The sequence below is a fragment of the Ursus maritimus genome, unplaced genomic scaffold (assembly GCF_017311325.1).
Source record: "Ursus maritimus isolate PB19 unplaced genomic scaffold, ASM1731132v1 scaffold_5, whole genome shotgun sequence".
Taxonomy (NCBI): Eukaryota; Metazoa; Chordata; class Mammalia; order Carnivora; family Ursidae; genus Ursus; species Ursus maritimus.
In genome coordinates this window covers 31,172,173-31,194,143 of record NW_024426663.1, presented here as the reverse complement: position 1 = coordinate 31,194,143, position 21,971 = coordinate 31,172,173, and the positions used below count along the sequence as shown (strand labels likewise).

The following is a 21,971-nucleotide window of genomic DNA, read 5'->3' as shown; positions in this document are numbered from 1 at the left end:
CTGGTTCACCTAGGAGCTGACTAAACCTTTTATGATCATACAAGAGGAGATATTTCCAGAAGCCTGGTGCTCCTTAGTGTGGATTACAACTTTCTATACGAGTAACTAGACATTGAGGACACATGTTGAACGGAGGATACCCACACCATCTCAGGGCTCAGGGGAATATCTTGGACCCAAGCACTGAAGCAGCAGAGTCAGCGCACGACCGACTTCATCTATACAAGTACATATTACAAGCATTCATATGTGTACAAGGTACAAGTACTGGGCACAGCTCTCAGTAGGCAGCAGTGGCACTTGTTATCCAGTTCTCAGTCCACGTCACTGAGTAGTACATGTAGATTCCTTTCAAATACTTGAAGTAAAATTATATATATTTGATCAAAACATTCACTACGTATTTTAAAAACTCTTTACTCAAAAAAAAAATGAAGGAAAACTCTTACAACAAAGGTCTTCATGACAGATACTGCTTTAAGAGTTCCTCTTTAGAGAAATGGAAAAATTATTTCCTGTTTTAAAAGTATTTTATATAAATGTTTCATTGTACATAAATAACTGGATAACCATTACAGACGGGGGACAGTCTTCCAACTAGAGAAAATTTAGTTGCTAACTACCTAATCTGACCCTGTTAAAAGAGCTACTGGGGAGAATGGGCAAGAGGAAATGTAGAAACAGATTCACTGGTTTCATGAGCTACCAAAATACGGCAGAGAATGAAGCAGCACTAGGAACAAGAAATTATCCAGCAGATGGGGCTAAAGTGTCAGAAATCTGACTACGGGCTTATTGGCAATAACTGTTTCTGGTAGTTACAGGTCTTGATTTTGGGGTAAAATGAAAAGTAGTACAGAGAACTGCCGTGGTGTCTGTTATATAATCCCAATTAGGAAATCATGGAAGCAGTTCATGGCTGTCTCATTCACAGCCAATTACTGGAGAAGCACTGTACATACTGAATCAGCAAAGGGCAGCTGGGGTTGTAAGTCTTTATTTCCTTGTTTGTTTGTTTTTCTGTAGAATATGAATTCCTGTCATTAGTACAAAAACAAAAGGCTGCCTTAATTAAAAGCATATATGTGGTCTCTTTATGTCTTCTTGATCTTACAAATGGACAGTACCTCTCCCTCTCTATATACATATGTGCTGATAAAAATACAAATGAGTTCATTTCTTCTTATTTCTGATAACTAATCTCACATATTCAAACATATATTGAGAAGTCACTTAAGGGCCTTCAGAGTCTATGTAACCTCTGAAGGCTGATAGTCCTCCACCCTCCCTACCCTCCCTACCCTCCATCTGGACTTGGTGCCTCCCTGTCAGTCTCCACTTCACCGTGGTCATTCTTTACCTGAGGCTAAATTTAAACAAGTACTCCAGCTCCTCTTAATCATCTAGCAACCATCTAGTGCCCAGAAAGAAAGGGTGTAAAATCATTTCACATATATTTTTGCTAATATTTTGACATATTAAGTAGACAGGAGTGTTGTCTAATGTTGAAATTTTATATTGGGGGCATTCTCTTTTAAAGTCAATTCTTTTTTTTTTAAGAATTTATTTATTTATTCGACAGAGATAGAGACAGCCAGCGAGAGAGGGAACACAAGCAGGGGGAGTGGGAGAGGAAGAAGCAGGCTCATAGCAGAGGAGCCTGATGTGGGGCTCGATCCCATAACGCCGGGATCACGCCCTGAGCTGAAGGCAGATGCTTAACCGCTGTGCCACCCAGGCGCCCCAAAGTCAATTCTTGTTTCTTTTTAAGGATGTGATCATGTAACTTTCAAAAATTAAAACTTTTTGAGACAATTGTTGATTCATATCAGTGTTAAATAATACAGAGGTATCCCATGCACCTTTCTCTAGTAATTTTAAATTTGCTTATTGTTTTACAATTTATAAAGTGCCTTTTTTTTTTAAGTATATCTCATTCAATTTTCACATTATCTCATTTAATCCTGAATCCAGAAAATAAGTCTAGGAGCTAAGTTTTACATTTTACACAAGTGGAAATGGAAGGTCAAATATTTTACTTGATTTGTGTATGATCACAAAGGCAATAAGTAACAAAACTGAGGCACTAACTCAGGCTTTTTTGGTTTATTTTTGCTTAAATTCCAGGCATTTTCTTTTATATCACGTGAATTTATTGCAACCTGAATTCTTTTCCAAACTACAAATATGCTGACAGTTATATTGAAAAAAGGGGAAGACTTAAAAAAAAAATGAAAAAAAAAGCAAAAATTAAAGACTATAAAGATAGGGAAGTGTTTCTTGTAATCAAATACCTGCTACGTGAATAGCAGGTAATGAGTAAACAGCTTTTGTCTCTTTTTTTAAATTAATGAGAAATCATTTATATATTTCGTTTGGTCACCAACATAGTGGATTACTTTTTGTGTTGATAATTTTTACACTGTTGAGGAGAAACAATGTTGAGGAGAAACAATGTTTCTGAAATTAATTTCCTAAAAGAGGAAAGGAAGATTTAGAGGAGGTTTGAAAACTATAAGTACATAAAGTATCATAATAAAAGGTAGAACAAGTTAAGAGTCATCATGGATTTTCATCTTCTCAACATGCAGCTTACGTGTTTATTAGTCTATAAACTCTCAGGAAAAAGATTTTTTGACAAAGGTCATCAAAAATGTACTTACCACTGTAACTGGATGATGTTTTTCCACAACAACTGAGCTCATGGGAGGAGAAACTCCCATTATAGCTAAGCTGCTACTAATTCTGTTTTTTGAGGCAAAATCACATTTCCCTGTGATCCGGGCTGTAATTGTTCTTCCAGCTTTCTGCTGCGCAGATGTCACAACTCTGGGCACATACTGAAAAAACAAAGAAATATCCAGCTGGTAGAAAAATCCATGGCAAAATATGTACTACTTTTGCTTCTATAACTTATAAGGGAAATACATAGGCACTTAGAAAAATTGTGTATTAAGCAACTTTAACATGGAAAAAATAAACTTAAAACAATGAGATAAAAAGCAGAACATAGAACCAAGCACTGCAAAAATCAGCCCTTTAACCTTGGGTTTGCCAACCACTTTACAGGATTTTATGAACTTTTAGAAAAACTCTTTATTCTGAAATAAATACAGATTCATAGGAAGTTACAAAGATAGTATGGAGAAGTCCTGTGTATTCCTCACCTGGTTCCCTGCAATGATTATATCTTCCATAAGTATAGTATAATTATGATGTCAAAGCCAGGAAGCTGACATGGGTATAATGCCTTAGTATAACAGATCTGAGTCATTTTTATCTCCTGTCTAGATTTCTGTAACTATCACCATAATCAAGACACAGAACTATTCTAGCACCACAGTCTCCCTCTTCTGACCTTTTAGAATCATATCCACTTCCCTTCCTCAATCACCCCTAACCCTTGGCAACCGTTATTCTGTTTCATGAATGCTTTTTATCCTTATGTATAATTAATTTTACACATATGCTTCTCATTAGACATATGCTTTTGTGTTCTCTTTTCTTATTGCTTTGTTAATATACTTTTTCTCATGAATACAGAGACCTGCCATAAATTTTAATGAGAGGTTTTAATAACCAACAAACTAAGGTTTATCTAACTCAGTTCTTTTCCTATTAAAATAGGAAACAAATTTTTAGAAATGAAGATTCACCTTTTCTTTTGAGTCGTTTCTATAGAATATTTTGCAAAAATAAGATAATCATATCAAAAGGTAATGTCAGCTTTTATAGCTTTTGTAACTTACTGCTGGATGATACTCCAAAAAGATTATATTTCTATCAGGAATAACATATATATTTGATTTAATTTGTGGTTCCTTATTAATTTTTCATATTTGCATTTCATTTTGTCAACTATCCATGTTTTTTAATTACTGCCAGGAATGGGTACTGCTCTCAAAAATGTTTAATTGCTCCTGATGAATGTTTAATTGCTCCTGATACAGATACTTATCTAATAATATTTTCCCTGTTTCATTTTATGTTTTATTTTTCAGTACACATAAATTTAAAAAATTATAGTTAATTTTGTCATTAATTTCTTCCATAATGAAGCAGCCTGCTTTGGACAGCTGGGGTAATTATGCTCTTCTAACATTTACTTATTTGGGTCTAACTTATTAAAACTTTGAAATTTTAGTGTGAATTATGAATCTAAATTAATTTTCCCTCTAACCATAGTTTTACGAAAAGCATTATTAAATAGTGATCTTTCCTCATTATTATACCCCATCTGAGGTTTCATTCATCTAAGTTCTTTACATATCTGCATCTAGGTACAGATGGTCACAGCTGTATATTAAAAGAGGATAAGAGTGGGTTCCATGAGAAATGTCTCTGGGAAAATTAAAATCACAGAATATTGATGTGTTGGGAGGACTCTAGGAAAATAGCCCTCAGTGAGGTTTTGGAGAGTTTGGATGTGAGACTTAATTACAGTTGCACAGAAAACCAAGCAAAGACAAAATGAAGGAATCAATTCCAGGAACAAAAAATTGTACTAGAAAGGAAATGCAGGCAGAATATACATTTGCAGCTTAGCCATATTTACATAGTCATCATAAATTTTAACTTAATGCAAAGTTGGAATATCTGTATCTAAATATACAAAGTAGAGGAGTACTTAGAGAGGGTAACTTAGTTCAGCTGACTCTTGATTTTGGCTCAAGTCATGATCTCAGGGTTGTGAGATCGAGCCCCATGTTGGGCTTTGTGCTGAGCGTGCAGCCTGCTTAAGATTCTTTATCTCCCTTTTCCTCTGGCCCTCCCCCTGCTCACAAGCTCTTTCTCTCTCTCAAAAAATCATATATACATACATACATACATACAGTGGATGAGGGAGGGGGAGGGAAGGAATAAGGTGGTATTCAAAAGGCCAAATTCTTTCACCCATAATAGGAAGTCAACAGATAATGTCTGAAACTGATGCACGTGGAAATGATGATATTGAACATATTATTCAGGGGAAAAAAGGTAAATAGGAGAAACAGCTAATAGAATTTAGGGAGAGATATTTAGACAACTGTCTCTCACTATAATACTTATAGAAACTATTTAGCTATTTAAACTAAATTTTTATGGGTCTTATGAATTTAAGAAACCAAAACTCTGATCCTAAAATATTTACAAATATGTTTTTGTGGACTAAATTCATGCTTTGACCTTAGGGAAAGCTTATCCTATTTCATATTAAAATAAAGTATAAAAAAGACTTTATAAACTGCTGAAGAGTTTTAAAAAACCATTTTAAAATGTAAAATATAAAATTAATTGCCGGTAAGAATATTTTTATGAAAAATTGAAAACTGAAGTACAATTAAGCTGGTAACCTTATTCCTGCCCAGTCACATATGAGGGGTATAAACAGTCCCAACTATAACAGCTGTTCTTACTTGGGAGGATGAAGGAATGAAAGAAAAACTAGGTAAGTTTTTTTTTTTTTTTAAGATTTTATTTATTTATTTGACAGAGACAGCCAGCGAGAGAGGGAACTCAGGCAGGGGGAGTGGGAGAGGAAGAAGCAGGCTCCCAGGGGAGGAGCCTGATGTGGGGCTCAATCCCAGGACTCTGGGATCACGCCGTGAGCCGAAGGCAGACACTTAACGACTGAGCCACCAAGACGCCCCAAAACTAGGTAAGTTTTGACAGGGAGACATGTGGAATGAGAAAAACTAGAGTAGTTGGGAAAATGCCCATGGCTGATAACCTTCACGGAATCAGTTGAGAATTGCTTTAAAATGCCTCAGTAGGGGGCGCCTGGGTGACTTAGTCAGTTATGCGTCTGCCTTTGGCTCAGGTCATGATCTCAGGGTCCTGAGATTGAGCCAGGCATAGTTGGGCTCCCTGCTCAGCAGAGAGTCGGCTTCTCCCTCTCCCTTTGCCCCTCCCCATGGCTCATGCCCTCTCTCTCTTGCTCATTCTCTCAAATAAATAAAATCTTAAAAAAAAAAATGCCTTCAGTAAGATGAAAATACATACTCCAGTAAAGAAATAAAGACTACAAAGAAACCTCTATACACTTCTTTGAACTAAATAGTTGTCTTAATTGATTTGCAGGTTTACTAAGTCCAGTTTTTATTTTCAAATGGTTTGTTCTATAATCAGATTGCGCTGCAAGTTTTGTTAGGTTAGAAAGTGAAATTGGAAATTACAGAAAAAAATCCACTGAGTGTAGCTTATATAAAGGAGATGGCTTAATTACAATCTGTGGACCCATACTCAGTTCGGCTACACTAGCAAATTAATACACACTTATGTTTGAACATAAAATGATGTGTAAGATATCAAGGAAACAGTCAGAAAAACTAAGAGGCAGCCCACGGAATGGGAGAATATATTTGCAAATGACACTACAGATAAAGGACTGGTATCCAAGATCTACAAAGAACTTCTCAAACTCAATACACAAGAAACAAATAAACAAATCAAAAAATGGGCAGAAGATATGAACAGACACTTTTCCAATGAAGACATACAAATGGCTAACAGACACATGAAAAAATGTTCAAAATCATTAGCCATCAAGGAAATTCAAATCAAAACCACACTGAGATACCACCTTACGCCAGTTAGAATGGCAAAAATAGACAAGGCAAGAAACAACAATTGTTGGAGAGGATGTGGAGAAAGGGGATCCCTCCTACATTGTTGGTGGGAATGCAAGTTGGTACAGCCACTCTGGAAAACCGTGTGGAGGTCCCTTAAAAAGTTAAAAATTGAGCTACCCTATGATCCAGCCATTGCACTACTGGGTGTTTACCCCAAAGATACAGACGTAGTGAAGAGAAGGGCCATATGCACCCCAATGTTCATAGCAGCAATGTCCACAATAGCTAAATCGTGGAAGGAGCCGAGATGCCCTGCAACAGATGACTGGATTAAGAAGTTGTGGTCCATATATACAATGGAATATTACTCAGCAATCAGAAAGAATGAGTTCTCAACATTTGCTACAACATGGACGGCACTGGAGGAGATAATGCTTAGTGAAATAAGTCAAGCAGAGAAAGACAACTATCATATGATTTCTCTCATCTATGGAACATAAGAACTAGAATGATCAGTAGGGGAAGAAAGGGATAAAGAAAGGGGGGGTAATCAGAAGGGGGAATGAAACATGAGAGACTATGGACTATGAGAAACAAACTGAGGGCTACAGAGGGGAGGGGGGTGGGGGAATGGGATAGACCGGTGATGGGTAGTAAGGAGGGCACATATTGCATGGTGCACTGGGTGTTATACACAACTAATGAATCATCGAGCCTTACATCGAAAACCGGGGATGTACTGTATGGTGACTAACATAATATAATAAAAAATCATTATTAATAAAAAAAAATAATAAAATAAAATGATGTGTAAGATATGCATAAATAATTTTTAAAAATTTCCTGCTTTGACTTTTTTTTAACTGACTTTTTGACTAAATGACCACTTACTGGTCCCAGTCACATAGGATCTCATTGAATTTATTAGCTTAATTGACTTAAAAACTGCTATAAAAATGGAAATTCTACCATTTTATGCCATATCAACAAAAGCAACAAAATCAAAAGGATTAAGAAAGAAAAGGGAAATGACATATTTTTAAAACTCAGTATTTTTATCTTAATATTTGACATGGAGACAAACCCGATTATTGGTTAAGAAACAGGGCTCTATAACCAACCTGTCAGAGTCTGAATTCCAGTTCTGTTATGCTTGTGTCCACAGTCAAGTTCCTTCCTCCCTCCCTCTAAACCTCAGTTTCCATTTATAAATGAGGAAAGCGGTGCTGGGTGCCTAATGATACCCTCTCACTTTCGATTCAGATGAAGAGAAAAGTTAAGAGGGAACCTTTACTAAAGAGTTTAAAAATCCAACTGAAACCCCTCAATTATTCCAACTGGGATTTAGAAAAAGAATAAAGCATCACTTATTGTCCCGCCTTGTGAACTGCAACATATTTGCTTATACAACTGCCTAAGGTATTTCCTGAAAAATGCTTTCCACCATGAAATTCTGTTATTTTATTTAACATGCTGAGGACGTCTGCAGAAATTTAAGAATCTTACAGATGAAGGTGTTATTTTACTAGGATGGTAATCCTCTTTTCTCCAGTTATTTGTTTTCCAGGCTCTGCAGTTTATTCTCTGTAAACATCTCCTTTTAGCTATTGAAAAATACTAAGATGGGAAAAAGTTTTGAATAGTTCCTAGGAAGCCTCTATGATTAAAATGAAAAGAAAGATAACCAGGCCTAGCTCATAAATCTCTCCTTTTCTAGTCCCAACAATGATGGTTTCATACTAGCTAAGTTATCCAACTAATGTACTTGTTCCTACTTTTGTTATTATGGTTCTTTTTAAAAACAAGAAGACACATTTGAGGTGAATCTGAACCTAAGGACTATAATTATATAAGGAAGGAAGAAAACTAGCATTATACTTAGAGTGATTTACTTCTGATTTTCCTCTCCCCTTAACCCTAAAGGCTGTATTTATGTGAACGAAATTGAATGTGTGATCTATTAATGAAGGAGGCTGTAGTTGGAAGGGCTGTCTACACAATATTGTGTTTTTCAGTTTTCAAACTTCAAAATTATCTCAAATTGTTTCAAAAAGTAACAAATAGGGTGGTAAGCATACTCACTCATTCAGTTCTTCCTGTGCATGTTCAGGTTTATATATAAATGTAGATGTACAAATGGTGTAGTCATATTTGAAGGGAATTTTGAAAAATCTAGGTCTGTGTATTATCTGAATATGCAACATGAATGACAAACCAGAAATTTAAATAAACACTATATTTACTTAAATGAGATCATGTGTATAGGATCACACTTGAAAATGTGTAATCATGAAAAATAAACACAGCTGAACATATGTCAGAGTTGAATTTTAGTGTCTTATTTCTAAGTGAAAACTCCCTCACACATTCAGATTTCTCTTAGCAGCTATATTTTTTAACCTCTTTGAATCAAGAGCAAATGGGATAAATAGCAGATCTCAACATATTTTTCCCCCAAGTTAGTAGCTTCCAAAAGGCAGAAATTCATGTTGGCTGGAATACTCCAGATGACCAGTTGTCTGGCTAGCTCAATGCCTTCCTTAGCTAGAGAGAGCTGTCCAGGGCAATGGCCGCTTCTGATGGTCGGCCAGGGGAGCCGTGAGACATCAGACCTATGGTGTCATCTCCTGTCCGCTCAGGTAAGGGGTTAGGGTCGGGAAGGAGAGGGACACAAGCAAATCAGAATCATCTCAGGAGCTTTCTAAAACTAGACATGCCTTTGTGCCTCAGCCAAGCCAGAGTAGGGAAGGGGATGCAGTGTTTTTAAAAAAGCCCTGCAGAAGTGAGTCCGATAAGTTTGGATTATATTTCTACTCCCTTCACTTTTGAGAATCGCTGCTTGAAGGATACAGTTTAACAAGAGGAGGCTCAGGAGTCAGAACCCGGACATGCTTTGTAACTCTTCCATATTAATTAGCTTGATTAATTCCCCGTCAGGCAAGTTCTCACACAAATACTCCATCCCCATTCAAAAGTTCCATGCTCTGTGTACTTCTCTTAAAGTAGCTCAGTGACTAGGAAAAACTACTCCCATCTTTATTCCAATTGTGAATTACAGATAAAAACCTAATCAAATCAAGATGGAGTAACTACAGAGTAGTGTTAACAATATACCTACATCCAGGAAAAGGGAAAGCTGTAGTTGAATACAAAAATATACAGAAGAGCCATTAATCTTCTAAGCCCTTGAAGATACCCACTAGAGTTCTCTTCAAAATAAAGTCTGTCATTAACTCTTTCTCAAATCTATTTTTCCTGAATAGTTCTAGAAAAATGTGAAATGAAAAGTTATTTTTGTTTTAATTATCACTACGATAATAGAACTTTCAGCTATTATTTTCATTTAAAGTTGTTTCAGCTACTTCATATATTAAATCTTTCCTGTGGCTTGGCCTAAATACCATACAGATTTTTCCTCCATGGGAAAATATGTTCTAAGTTAAAAATCTCCAACACACAAGCAAGTTTTGAGCCCTTTTCCCCACGTGGGCACCTGTATTAACTGTACTAACCATTTCTTCTGACGCAGCAGGAGCTGCAGATCCAGCGCCAAGAGTTGCAGAAACGGGAAGGTGAGCAGAGGAGGCGGAAGTGGCCCCGGCAGAAGTGATGGAAGCAGCAGAGGGAAAAGCAGCAGCACTGGCCGCTCCCATGGCTGCTGCCGGCGGGGACGGTGACAGTGCAGCCACTGAGGGCATTGGAGGGGCCAGAGGATCTGAATGAGCAGAATGTTCTTTGCCTTGAACACCAGGGCCATACTCTTCTTTTTTATTTGTGAAGTCTAGCCCTATAAATTAAAAATTAATTCCATTAAAATTCTTCCAGGTTAAGATTAGATTTATGCCCCCCCCAAAATGAAAATACATAATAGCTAAAATTTGGTTCTAAAGAAAATGTAGAAGTTTATCATATATTGCATATAGTGTTTAGCATTAAAACTGGTTAAAGTTAGCATTAACCACTAAAGACTTCAGACCATTTCCTTCAATACGTGAAAGCTAATGAATATTTCTCTTACGTAAAAGACAAAAATTAGTATGTACTCAGTGAGGATATCAGTTGAGTAAAATGTATTGTCAAAACAGCTATAATAATAATATGGTCACAGTGAATTTAAGGAATTTTGATGTCTTTTTGCATCTTTTCCTCCAACTGTCCTGATTGATGGCCTGGTATTTAGATCTGTAGAATTTTTTTCTGATATCACTATACCCTCTCATTTCCATCTATTGTTCCTATCCAAACAAAATCAACGTATTTTAAACTTGATTTTTCAGCAAACAATAAATCAGTAAGTAACACTAAAATTTTTACTTTCTTTTACATTGTAAACAAATCAGTTCCTGCAAGTGGATTATATAACTCATGAATTAAGGCATATTTGCACACTTACCTGATTTTAGTGACACCGTATATGATAACCTTCTCTCAAAAATGAATCTTACCCTTAGATCAAAGGAGTAACACTGGCTTCCAGAAGCTGGAGCAAAGCATTTCTTCAAACTTTAGATTTCCCCTCCAGTATTAGAATTTGGTTAAAATTTCCACTTAAACTGCATCTATGTGGCAGCTAACACCAGGGTAAGGGTTTGGAAATTCAGTCACTGAGATGTTTCAGAATGTCTGAATAGAGGGTGTTATATAACCCTATGTTTAAGTGGTTTTTGATGTTGTCCTCTTTGTATTGGAAATTTGGGCTTCTGTGTAAGTCCTTCTCTTAGGCTATCTTTATATAAAACAGAGTAATAGTACCTCATTAAAAAAGTTTAATGAGGATTAAAATGCACAGACCCTTTGAAATCCTTTGATGAGAGGGACTAATTCAATATAAAGTAATACTTTAAGAACAAAACACACAGAGTTTTTAACATGTTTTTGATAGCAAGTGATTCTGACTATTGTCTTTTTAGGTGGGTGGCAGACTTATCAGGGATTGAACCGGTACAAAGGTGAGTTCTCACATGGGATTCCCTGGAATAGAGGTAGGTGATAACTCTTGCTAAGGTGGGCTGAGAGATGCAGTTCCTTTCTGGCCAATCACCGTAAGGTTAATCATTACTCTCATTTTAACTGGGATAAATACGTTTTTTCATCTGTAAAGCATTTTTCTACTGTTCCAAAAATTGCTTTAATATTTGGCAGGTACCATTTTAAAGGCCATTTTTATTGTCACATTTTGCTTTCCTCATAAAACTTCTAATTTCCAATCTTTAAGATTTAGGATACTACACGGCATGAGACACACTGCATATCACAGACAGCAGAGAGTCAGACACACAAAACCCAAGTATTTGTTGTGCTGTGACACGATAGATAGACCACTATCGGGGTAGGTAGCCACAAAATTACACATCACAGAGCAAACCCAGCATTAGTTTACACTGAACTTTTCCTTTTGGCAGCTCTACCAACACTACTGCTAGTGTGTGTCTTACTATTCCTGTCATTTTTATCCCCCATTGTGATGATAAACAGACCACCAGGCCACTCAAAACAGTTAAGATCCCAGAACTTGGCATTAGCTGCAGATAAAAGGAGATTTAGAAGCAACAGGGGCAAAACAAATCATGTTCTGTAATTATCAGAATACATTTTCTCCAAATCCTGTTCTGAATATTTGCCTGTAGGAGACAAAGCTGTATTTGAATTTAAAATTTAAGACAGTAAATTTATTAAGGTGGTAAAATACTCTGTCCTAGTCAATTCATAACCTTCTTTATGTAGGTTATGAGAAACAGGTCTCTTATAATTGAATGTAGGAAGTATAATTTGTCACTTGTGAAATCTACGATCTGTTATAAGTAGATAATTAAATTCTTCAATTTAATACATACAACTTGCTAATAATTATAACTGGTGGTGGTGAGTTTGTTTTCAGTGTTGACACTCAAAAGACTATTTTTTTTGGAGAATTCAAGTACTCCTTTGGGTATTAGCAAGATACACTATTCTGCCCTGAGATTCTAGGATTCTAAGTTTATAACCTGCATGGGGACCACACACCATGACTGCTTCAGAAAAAAGTTATTTGTTTGCCTTAACTTGGAAGCATCCACAACACACCCAATTTAAATAATAAATATCTGAAGATGCTTTAAAATGAAGGTATGACAATCAAAGAAAAGTTATTCACTGGATTGGAATGTTAATGATGTTACAAAATGAAATTATCTCATTGATAAATAAACTGTGAATCTCAAATATGATTTAATATGAGGATATACTGCAAAAAAGTTTATATATTTACATAAAACAGGCTGACTTGAATTAAGACTGCAGTAATTATATCATTACTATCATATGCCAAAGTATGTTTTGTCTTTTAAAGAGCTTCCAATTATATTTCATTGCATTTCCACAAGAACCCTCTGTGAAGCAGGTAGGGAGGATTTATATTATCTTCTTTGTTCAGAGAAGAAAACTAAAACCCACTAAGGAAAATAGGCCTCAGTACAAATTAGTGGCAAAGATTCTAGTCATGTGCTATTCTAAACCCTGCTGAAGAAACACCCACATAAACCACACAGATCCCAGCTAATACGTGGACTTTTCTTTACTTGAAATAAAATTATTTTACTTGACTTCTGTAGATAGGCCTATATTTATATTTGTTGAAAATTAGTTTTAGTTGAGGCCTCTCTTGAATTGAAGACAAGTAATTTTTAAAATGGGAAACCATGACTAGATAAATAATTTAATTAACAAAATGATCCAAAGATTTTGGCTACTTAAAAAATAAATAAATAAATAAAAATCTTGTACTTGAAGGCATTATTAATTAAAAGAGCCTTAAAATTATGTTTTACATTCAAAACATCATTTTAACATTAAGCCTAAACACTTAAGAGTTGACAGTTTACTTGATCAGATCTAAGATACCATAAGTAACCAAAACTGAGTGAATTTTCATGGCAGATTTAAAACTGGATATACACCACCAAGTTAAAAATACCAGTACCTGGACAAGACACGGTCACTGCAGAAAATCAGTACTATAGACCACACCATCACTGAAATCTCCTCAAATTCTTTTTGAAAGTAGGCAGGAAACCTTATATAAAATACTAACCTGTATCACCTCTGTTTTGAAATATAGTCATGGCTTCAAGATTTAATGCACACACACCCCTCATGAAAGCTTTCTTCATGGAATCTTCAAAGTGCTCTTTTTCATGCTGCATTCTTTGAATCTCAGCTTTTGCATTTTCCAAAGCTCCAGATAACTAAATAAGGGGAATTTTTAAAAAGAAGAAAAATATTTGAGACAAAAGGATATTAATTATTCAAAAAATAGACTTACACTGTGAAGTTATTTATTTTTTTACAAAAGGCAGGCTATGTTTATTTAGAGTCACAAGGAGTTGGCTGACTCAATGTGACTCAAACCGCAAGGAAACCATTCTACTTCACTACATTGAGTCCTAGGGTTTCCCAGACTGGCCGGAGTGCTGCTTGGCGCCCATTCACAGGTTTACGAGTTTCTCACTGAGGGCAATCTGTGACTCTGAGAGATTGGCCAAGTAGCTGTTGAGCATGGTCTCAAAGTCACTGGGAATTATCTTGGGTACTTGGTTAACCAGGCTACTCAAGAAGCGGCCCACACTATTGTCAGCTGACACCTTTCCAGACAGCACATGGTCTGTATACTCTGTGCTTAGGGTATCCTTGATGTGACTGATGCCCCTACTTGCTGCAAATTGCTTGAATCTGAACACCTGGTTGGGGCTCCAACAGGTCTTCATGATCAGGTCAACTCCAATGTATTCAGTGTCATAATATGCATATTTCACTGCCAGAGGTGTGAACATCACCCCCATGGTACTCCCAGGGTCACCCATTAAAGTGCTGACATAGGCCCTGATGCTCTTGGAGGCTCGTGTCCACAATGAGGTGAATGGGGACGGGGACTGCCCTGCCATAGTGCTCATGGATCAGCACAGGGTGCTCTGTAATGTCACCGCCTGTTGGGTACCAGCCATGTCAACAGTTATCTCATCCTTTGACTCGTTGGGAGGTACTGAAAAGAAGCTGTTAGTGACTTCTGTTGATTGCCTGTCAACAGTTCTCAGCAGGGTCCCAATAACTCGGGCAGTGCTCCCATTGCATGGTGGCTGTCCGTGATGGAGACCAAAATGAGCTGGTGTGGCTGGACCACATGGCTGCATTTAAATGATGCATCTTACCTCTACTGTCTCTACCAACCATTCTCATTTCTAACCATAAAATCAAGTTTCAAACAAGGGGAATTTCACGCCGGTCCCACCAAATGTTGCTGATGTGTTTTAATTATACCAAATAGATATGTCATTTCTTACCATAAAACTTATGTAGATTATTAAACAAACTACATTAAGAACCATAGACAGGCTCTTATCTCTTCAGGAAAAAATTCCTAAATGCACTATTAACAGAATCGATCAATCATTTTCTTTCTTTCTTTCTTTCTTTCTTTCTTTCTTTCTTTCTTTCTTTCTTCTTTCTTTTTTCTTTTCTTTTTTCTTTCTCTCTCTCTCTCTTTCCTTTCTTTCTCTCTCTCTTTTTAACTAAACGTTATCTATAGAATTTAAGCACAAAGTGACATTAGGTACAACAGTCTATCCTGCAGACCAAGTCTGAAGGGACTGAATTTTTTTTTGCATGTCATTTTGAATTGCAGAAAATTACTTATACAATGAATCTTATTTTTGACATTAAGAACTTAGTGCTATAATGATGAAAAAAAGGGGTTTTAAAAAATATTTGATTTCAAAAGGCCTACTGCATTCTTCACTATGGTTTTTATTTCATTTTGGGTCTCAAATATTTTCCTTTGGAAACAATGTTTATTTTATTAGTAAAAGTCAACGGGAAAATAACTTCAACTTATATGCAACTGCTTTATATCAACCTTATCAGAACATAAGGATAAACATTTTTGTTTTGGGTCTTTACTTTTGGCTCAATAAAGGCCAAATGAAGAAGCATAAGAAAGCATGCTTTCTTAGAAAGGTAAGGATCTATAGGTGATTTACATTTCCAAAGGAAATGTACATGCAAGACAGCCAAAACAAGTCTGGAGCTCTGCAGGTCTGCCTTACCAGTGTTCTCTGCCAGGAAGTCTCATTTGAACCCACATGGCATTAAACGGAACTGGAGAAATGGGTTACTCTGCCCAACAATAAACAGTTTTTTATCTTTTTAATTTTTATTAAAAGGAAGTGGAAGTATAAAAAAAAGTTTACCACAGCAACTCTGGTTTCATAATCATTGGAAATCTGGACACAAACTTCTTCTGCTCTTGCTTGACAAGCTCGTTCTACCACATCTTTCCACTGCTTCTGTACTATGGATCTCCAGCCTTTCCAGACTTTCTTCAGTAAAGTTCTCTGGAAGTACTGGTCAGCTAGTTTACCTTCATAGACCTAAATGAAAGTAATATACCTCAAAAACACAGTGACTGGTTAAATATATTGGTAGTGATATTAAAAGACATAATGTAACCCTGTGGTAAGCAGTGTATGTACGTTATCAACTAATCCTGTGTAATCATATTATATCGTATCTCCTGCAGACAGGAGAACAGGCTTAGAGAGGTTAAGTAAGCTGCCCATGTCACACAAGTAGAAAGGGAGAAGCCACCTTGCCTCATTTCAGAACCTCAGATCCTATCTTTACATCATTGCTGTATGCCACCAATCAAATTAGGAAGAAAAAACAAAACAAAACAAAAACAAATGAAAGGAAATGAGTAACTTGCCATTGGAGTTATGAATCTGCAGCACCTTTTAGCTGAAAGCAGGCCTAGGCAAACTAGAGAGAGTGGCTGCAAGGTCAAGAGGTTGATGCCCGTGGCTGCAGGTGCCACTGCTTCCTCTTTGGCTTGGTGGCCGCCACTGCAAGCAAGGCTAATTGAATTCACACACTTTGCTATTATATATATACAGTGCCAAACAGATCCAGGTAGAAGCATATGCCAGTCTTCTTTTATCCATGAATTTAAATTCTTTTGACGAAGTAGCTCCAATTTCAATTTTCTTAAATTTAAAAAGCTATTCAAAAACTGATGGCAGTCTCAACTATTTCAACTAACATTTAAACATAATATATTCTCATTATTTCACTTGATAAATAACTTTCAAAATATGGCATTCTCATGTAAATAGCTCTTTTCAATATGATTAGTGTAGAATTAATCTACTTGGATTAATAAACAATGAAAGTACTAGAAAGTATCCTTTAAAGAGAAATCCTGTTCCATGATAGTAGTACCTTTTCCGTAAGTTTACTCTCTTAGAAGTAAATGCACAGAGATCACGCCATGGCTCACATGAGCATCAAATAAGACACACACACACACATCCATCCCCTATACTCTTGAGTCTCTGTACTCTGTCTTCCTGTGGGATATACACATATTCTCATACTTTTCCACTTCTGATACAGTAATTTATTATTCTTAGTTTATATTTACTCTGCTATACTGAGTCAGCTCTTAATTAATTAAAATAAAGATGTTCAAGTTTAATTTATAAACAAACTAAAGATAATTTCTAAAAAGCTATACAGATATGGCTTTCTTTCATTCTCACTCTAAGGCAAGTCTACACAATAAACATTCACACAATTTAATAATATATTGATATAGTACTGGCTCTTTATGAAGAGGATATATTCAGGCATTTCTGAAGTAGAAACAATATAAGAAGCATTGATATGTTAAAGATTACAAATTCTTTTTCCACATAATCACATCTAACATTAAATTTGTTAAAGGGGTTCCATGATGAGGGCATCTATAAGTCAGGTATGATCCTTACTTACTATGAAGTAGGAAATGACAGATCAATTGGTCTATAAAATATAAGAGGTATTTTTTTCCCCAAACTGTATCAAAATCCTTTGAAATAAGAGCAACATTAAATTATAAATTCATTTTGATTTATTAGAAAACAAATCTTTCTTTGACTTTAACAATAACTCTAAAATGTGATCCTAAACCCTTTTGAGTTCAGGAGTCTAATATCTGTCAGTTACCATTTTGTTTTTATACTTACATCCTGTCTGGATTTAACATGGCCAATTCGCCAGTGGAAGAATGTTCTCATCAACTCTATCCTTTCCTTTTGCTTGCCTATGGCATGAGACAAGCTAGAAATCACCTGTAAACGGCAATTAACCCAATTATTGTGATGTTACAATAACAGTAATTGGTGAAGTGACTTTCTCATATATCAAAAAATGCCCAAGAGAATACCTATGCATCACTAGTACATTCATCCAGTTAACCTCATTATTCTCTTTAAACAGACCAAAAAACTTGACCACATGAATGCACTACGTATCAATGAATGAAGAGGCACGAAAGAGAAAAGAAAATCTTCATTATGTGTATCTTGGTAATCACCAAAAAAAGTTTATGTATATGAAAATTAATATGGTCATTGACATTTAATTCAAGAAACACAACTACACATTTGAATATTTTGCTATGTATACAGAAAGTTTTTGTTCACTAGACTTGAGGGCGGGACCAGGTTTTAAATATCTTTCTGGTCCCCAAATACATTTGGTACCTTGGATGAGAAGTTGCTAAGAATTTTCTGGATTTAACAAACTCATAAAAGCAAACAATATTTATATTATAATGTACTTCTTCAGGTTTTCCTTCTTTAAAAAAAAAAATCTATGAAGGCTTTTAAATCCTAAAATGATATTCTCTCTTACAAGAACTGAGTAGCTGAAATATATATATTTGAAACTGGCCATATTAAAGCAAGATTTAGTAAATTGGGCATATTTACTGAGAGAGATTTATTCTGGCTCTTTAAATAATTTTCAAAAGTGGAAAAGGGCACACATGCTAAGACATTAGTAATATTCCATTTTTTTTTTAAAGATTTTTTATTTATTTATGCGACAGAGATAGAGACTGCCAGCGAGAGAGGGAACACAAGCAGGGAGAGTGGGAGAGGAAGAAGCAGGCTCATAGCGGAGGAGCCTGATGTGGGGCTCGATCCCATAGCGCCGGGATCACACCCTGAGCCGAAGGCAGACGCTTAACCGCTGTGCCACCCAGGCGCACCAGTAATATTCCATTTCTTGAGCTCTATGGTGGCACATAGCTGTTCATCTTATTCATTTTCAAACTGGGGGCATGTACACTCTTTTGTGTGTGATACTTTGAAATTAAAAAATACATATATTTAAAATATTTTAGGGCGCATGGGTAGCTCAGTTGGTTAACTGTCTGCCTTTGGCTCAGGTCATGATCCCAGCACGGGGATCGAGTCCTGTGTCGGCCTCCTTGCTCTCCCTCTCCCTCTGCCATTCCCACCTCCCAGGTGCTTGGCGCTCTCTCTTAAAAAAAAAAAAAAATGCTCCCTGTGTCTATAATAAAAGGAGAAAGACTTCATCAATGAAAAAAGACATATCACAAATAAAATGTGAGATACTTAAAATAGCCCCTAAAAACATGGTTTAACATGTGGGTAATGCTAGCTCCCGTGATGTTCTCTTAAGAGCAATTAGGGAAAAAAGACTGGGGAAAACAATTAGTGTTCTGACAGCATGCACTTTTAAAACTTCAAGCACACTGACGCTGGTGACAAAGATTAAATGAATGACCCTGGGATGTTTAATAGGATGAATGTATCTTATTTTTATGCATCTATTTTTTTTTCCAGTTTCTGAAACAATCTTCCCTTTGTATCTTGTATGGCCTAAATAACCAGTTCCTGGTGTTTATTACCTAGCAAGATCTTTACTGCATCTCACTTAAAAAGAAACATAAAAGTGAAGACCTCATCTTTTCTCCCGATGGAAACTTCATAGGCTTTTTGCAGCTCCTTCAAGCTGTTGATCTGGTTGCACAGTTGTTTTAAGTGTGCTGCGTGTTTTTCTTTCTCTTTTTTCATCTCCATTCGGTGCCAGTCAATAAAATTAAGTCTCCATTTGCTTAGTTCAGATATGATGTTTGTCTGAAAAATAAGTACACCAGCAATTAAGCAGTTTGTTTAACACTGCTTCTTAAAATTACACTGAAATTAAGAAACATTAAAAATAATCAGAACAAGCAATCAGCATAAGAGCTATTTATAAAACTACTAATGAAAATGTTTGCAAGTTCAACAGTCACGGCTCTGTTCAGTTCACATTCGCCATACTAGGGAAGTGAATTTTTTTTACTATTTTAAGTTATTTTGTATGAAACCTTGTTCTTCAATAAAAATTTCAGGTCTCCTTCACTGGTAAACAGATACTTTATTCAAGGACGTTAATGTCCATATTAAGATGGATCAGGGAAAGCAGAAATGCGGGGGTTGCACCTAGGCTCAGCCATAGGACTGGGGAGTTATTTAGATAGAGGCGGATAGTGGAAACCATGGGGACTGATGCTTTCTTCCCCCAAATCATTTATCACAAAGGACATCTTACAACAGATTGCTACGTCTGATCCCATTTTATCCTACTGACTGGCATAAGTAAAAATAACAAATAATCATGTTATCAAAAAAACTGGGTAACAATATGATTAACTGAACATAGAACAAATTAAATGACTGGCAGTAGCCAGTCCACTGGACTTGCACCATGATTAGAAGTCTGAAACCTGTTCCAAGGGGCAAAATGGTAACAACTATACTAAAAGATTACTTCTAGAATTTATGGTTCCAAATCATAGAGAAATATAAATGCCATAGAACTCTCATGACCATAATTTCACTGTGAATATGAAATCAGTTTTCTCAAACTATGTTTCAGAAAAACTGTCATTTTCTCTGTTCTAATACTAAATAGCAAAAAAAAAAAAAAAAGCCATTTCTGTAATACTTTGTTCTGTTTAGAGGCCAATAATATCACTAAAATAATCAGTTTGTATAGTCTTAGCAGTTACACACTGTGGTTGCTAAAAGCAGTTATAAAATGAATATACGTTGCTAAAATTGGATCTTGTGTTTCATATGAAAGGAGACATTTCCCGTAGTTACAGCTATGATATGGTAAGGGTTCAATAGATGTCTCTATCACACATAGGCTGAGCTTTTTAAAATCATCTGAGAAATGCAGTGGAACCTGCAGGGCTGTTTCAGCAACTATTGAAAAGTATGCTCTTCAAAGTATGGGTCCTGAACTAGCAGAATCACCTGGGGGCTTGTTAGAAATGCATCATCTCGGGCCCTAGTCAAGACCAACTGAACGACAAGCTGCAGCTTAACAGGATCCCCAGAAGATTCATATGGACATTAAAGATTTTATTTATTTATTTGACAGACAGAGACAGCCAGCGAGAGAGGGAACACAAGCAAGGGGAGTGGGAGAGGAAGAAGCAGGCTCCCAGCAGAGGAGCCTGATGTGGGGCTCGATCCCAGAATGCCAGGTTCACGCCCTGAGCCGAAGGCAGACGCTTAACGACTGCGCCACCCAGGCGCCCCTCATATGGACATTAAAGACTGAGAAGTACCGATTTAAAACAATGGACTGATCTTCTCAGGAAACTGAAGATTCTTTTCACAAAATCTTTTGATTCAAAGAAAACAGTAAATAATGGGATCAGGAGCAGAAATGTTATACTACATACTAAACAACCATAATTGAACAAGTGTAATACCTTAAGCCCTGAACTCCAAAGATCCAGTACATTTTCCATCTTCTGAAGGTTTTCATCAGAAATAAGAAAATCGCTCACAATGATTTCATGGACGTCTGCATGACTAGAAATAGACGCCGGTGAGGAAGAGTCACCTAAGAGGTTAGAACTGAAAAAATCCATGACTGGGTGTGAGGGCTTCCTCGGTGACGACACTGGCGATGACCCTGGAGAGGAGGGAAAGGCGTGGTGGTCAGGCTGGAGGATGGATAACCCACATGTAAGGAGTTCTAATGGAGGGTGAGATGTCAGTTGCCTACGGAGGCAGTGCAAAATGCAGAGAAATGACCTTTCAGTATACTTACTCTTAAACTGCACTTAGGCTGAAATTAATACTGTAATTTCAGTACTGTCACTGATTCAGAACTGACCAGCAGGAGATGCCACCTACCCTCCCTCCCCCAAAACAACTTCTATCCCAATCAAGGATGCTTCATATATCCAGGTCCAGCCTGAGCTGAAGGTATTATCATCTGCATCATCATATCAACATTTACCAAGTGCTCACTATGTTCCTATAATAAAAGTGTTGTAAAGAGGGGTTCTCATAATACATGCTGCCCTAAGAGAAAGGCATTATTATCTCCACTTTACTGATGAGGAAAGAGGTTCAGAAAGGGCTAAGCAACTAACCAAGGTCCCAGTGGTTGTATACAGATCATTATTACTTTATGTAAAACACTGGTATGGATTTTAACACCACTAAAATGCAACTCTCTAAGAAGAAAGAGACTAGTAGTTTGGTGTTATCAGATAATCAGTTGTAAGGCACACTATTGGCCTTCAACATATAG

The 21,971-nt window shown here is 36.5% G+C and overlaps 1 protein-coding gene and 1 pseudogene across 13 annotated transcripts in view; both read right to left on the bottom strand.

The window, feature by feature from the left end:
• Positions 1-21,971, bottom strand: part of POC5 (POC5 centriolar protein) — a 37,240-nt gene that overhangs the window by 859 nt on the left and 14,410 nt on the right. For all 13 annotated transcript variants that reach the window (XM_040622172.1, XM_008691278.2, XM_040622174.1 and 10 more), the window contains 7 exons: positions 21,139-21,344; positions 19,331-19,507; positions 17,585-17,689; positions 15,773-15,952; positions 13,621-13,774; positions 10,064-10,338; positions 2,664-2,840 (listed from right to left, as the gene is read on the bottom strand). In XM_040622172.1, coding sequence (XP_040478106.1) covers positions 2,664-2,840; positions 10,064-10,338; positions 13,621-13,774; positions 15,773-15,952; positions 17,585-17,689; positions 19,331-19,507; positions 21,139-21,344 — 1,274 coding nt within the window. The remainder of the gene's footprint in view (positions 1-2,663; positions 2,841-10,063; positions 10,339-13,620; positions 13,775-15,772; positions 15,953-17,584; positions 17,690-19,330; positions 19,508-21,138; positions 21,345-21,971) is intronic.
• LOC103663841 lies at positions 13,791-15,666 on the bottom strand (annotated as a pseudogene).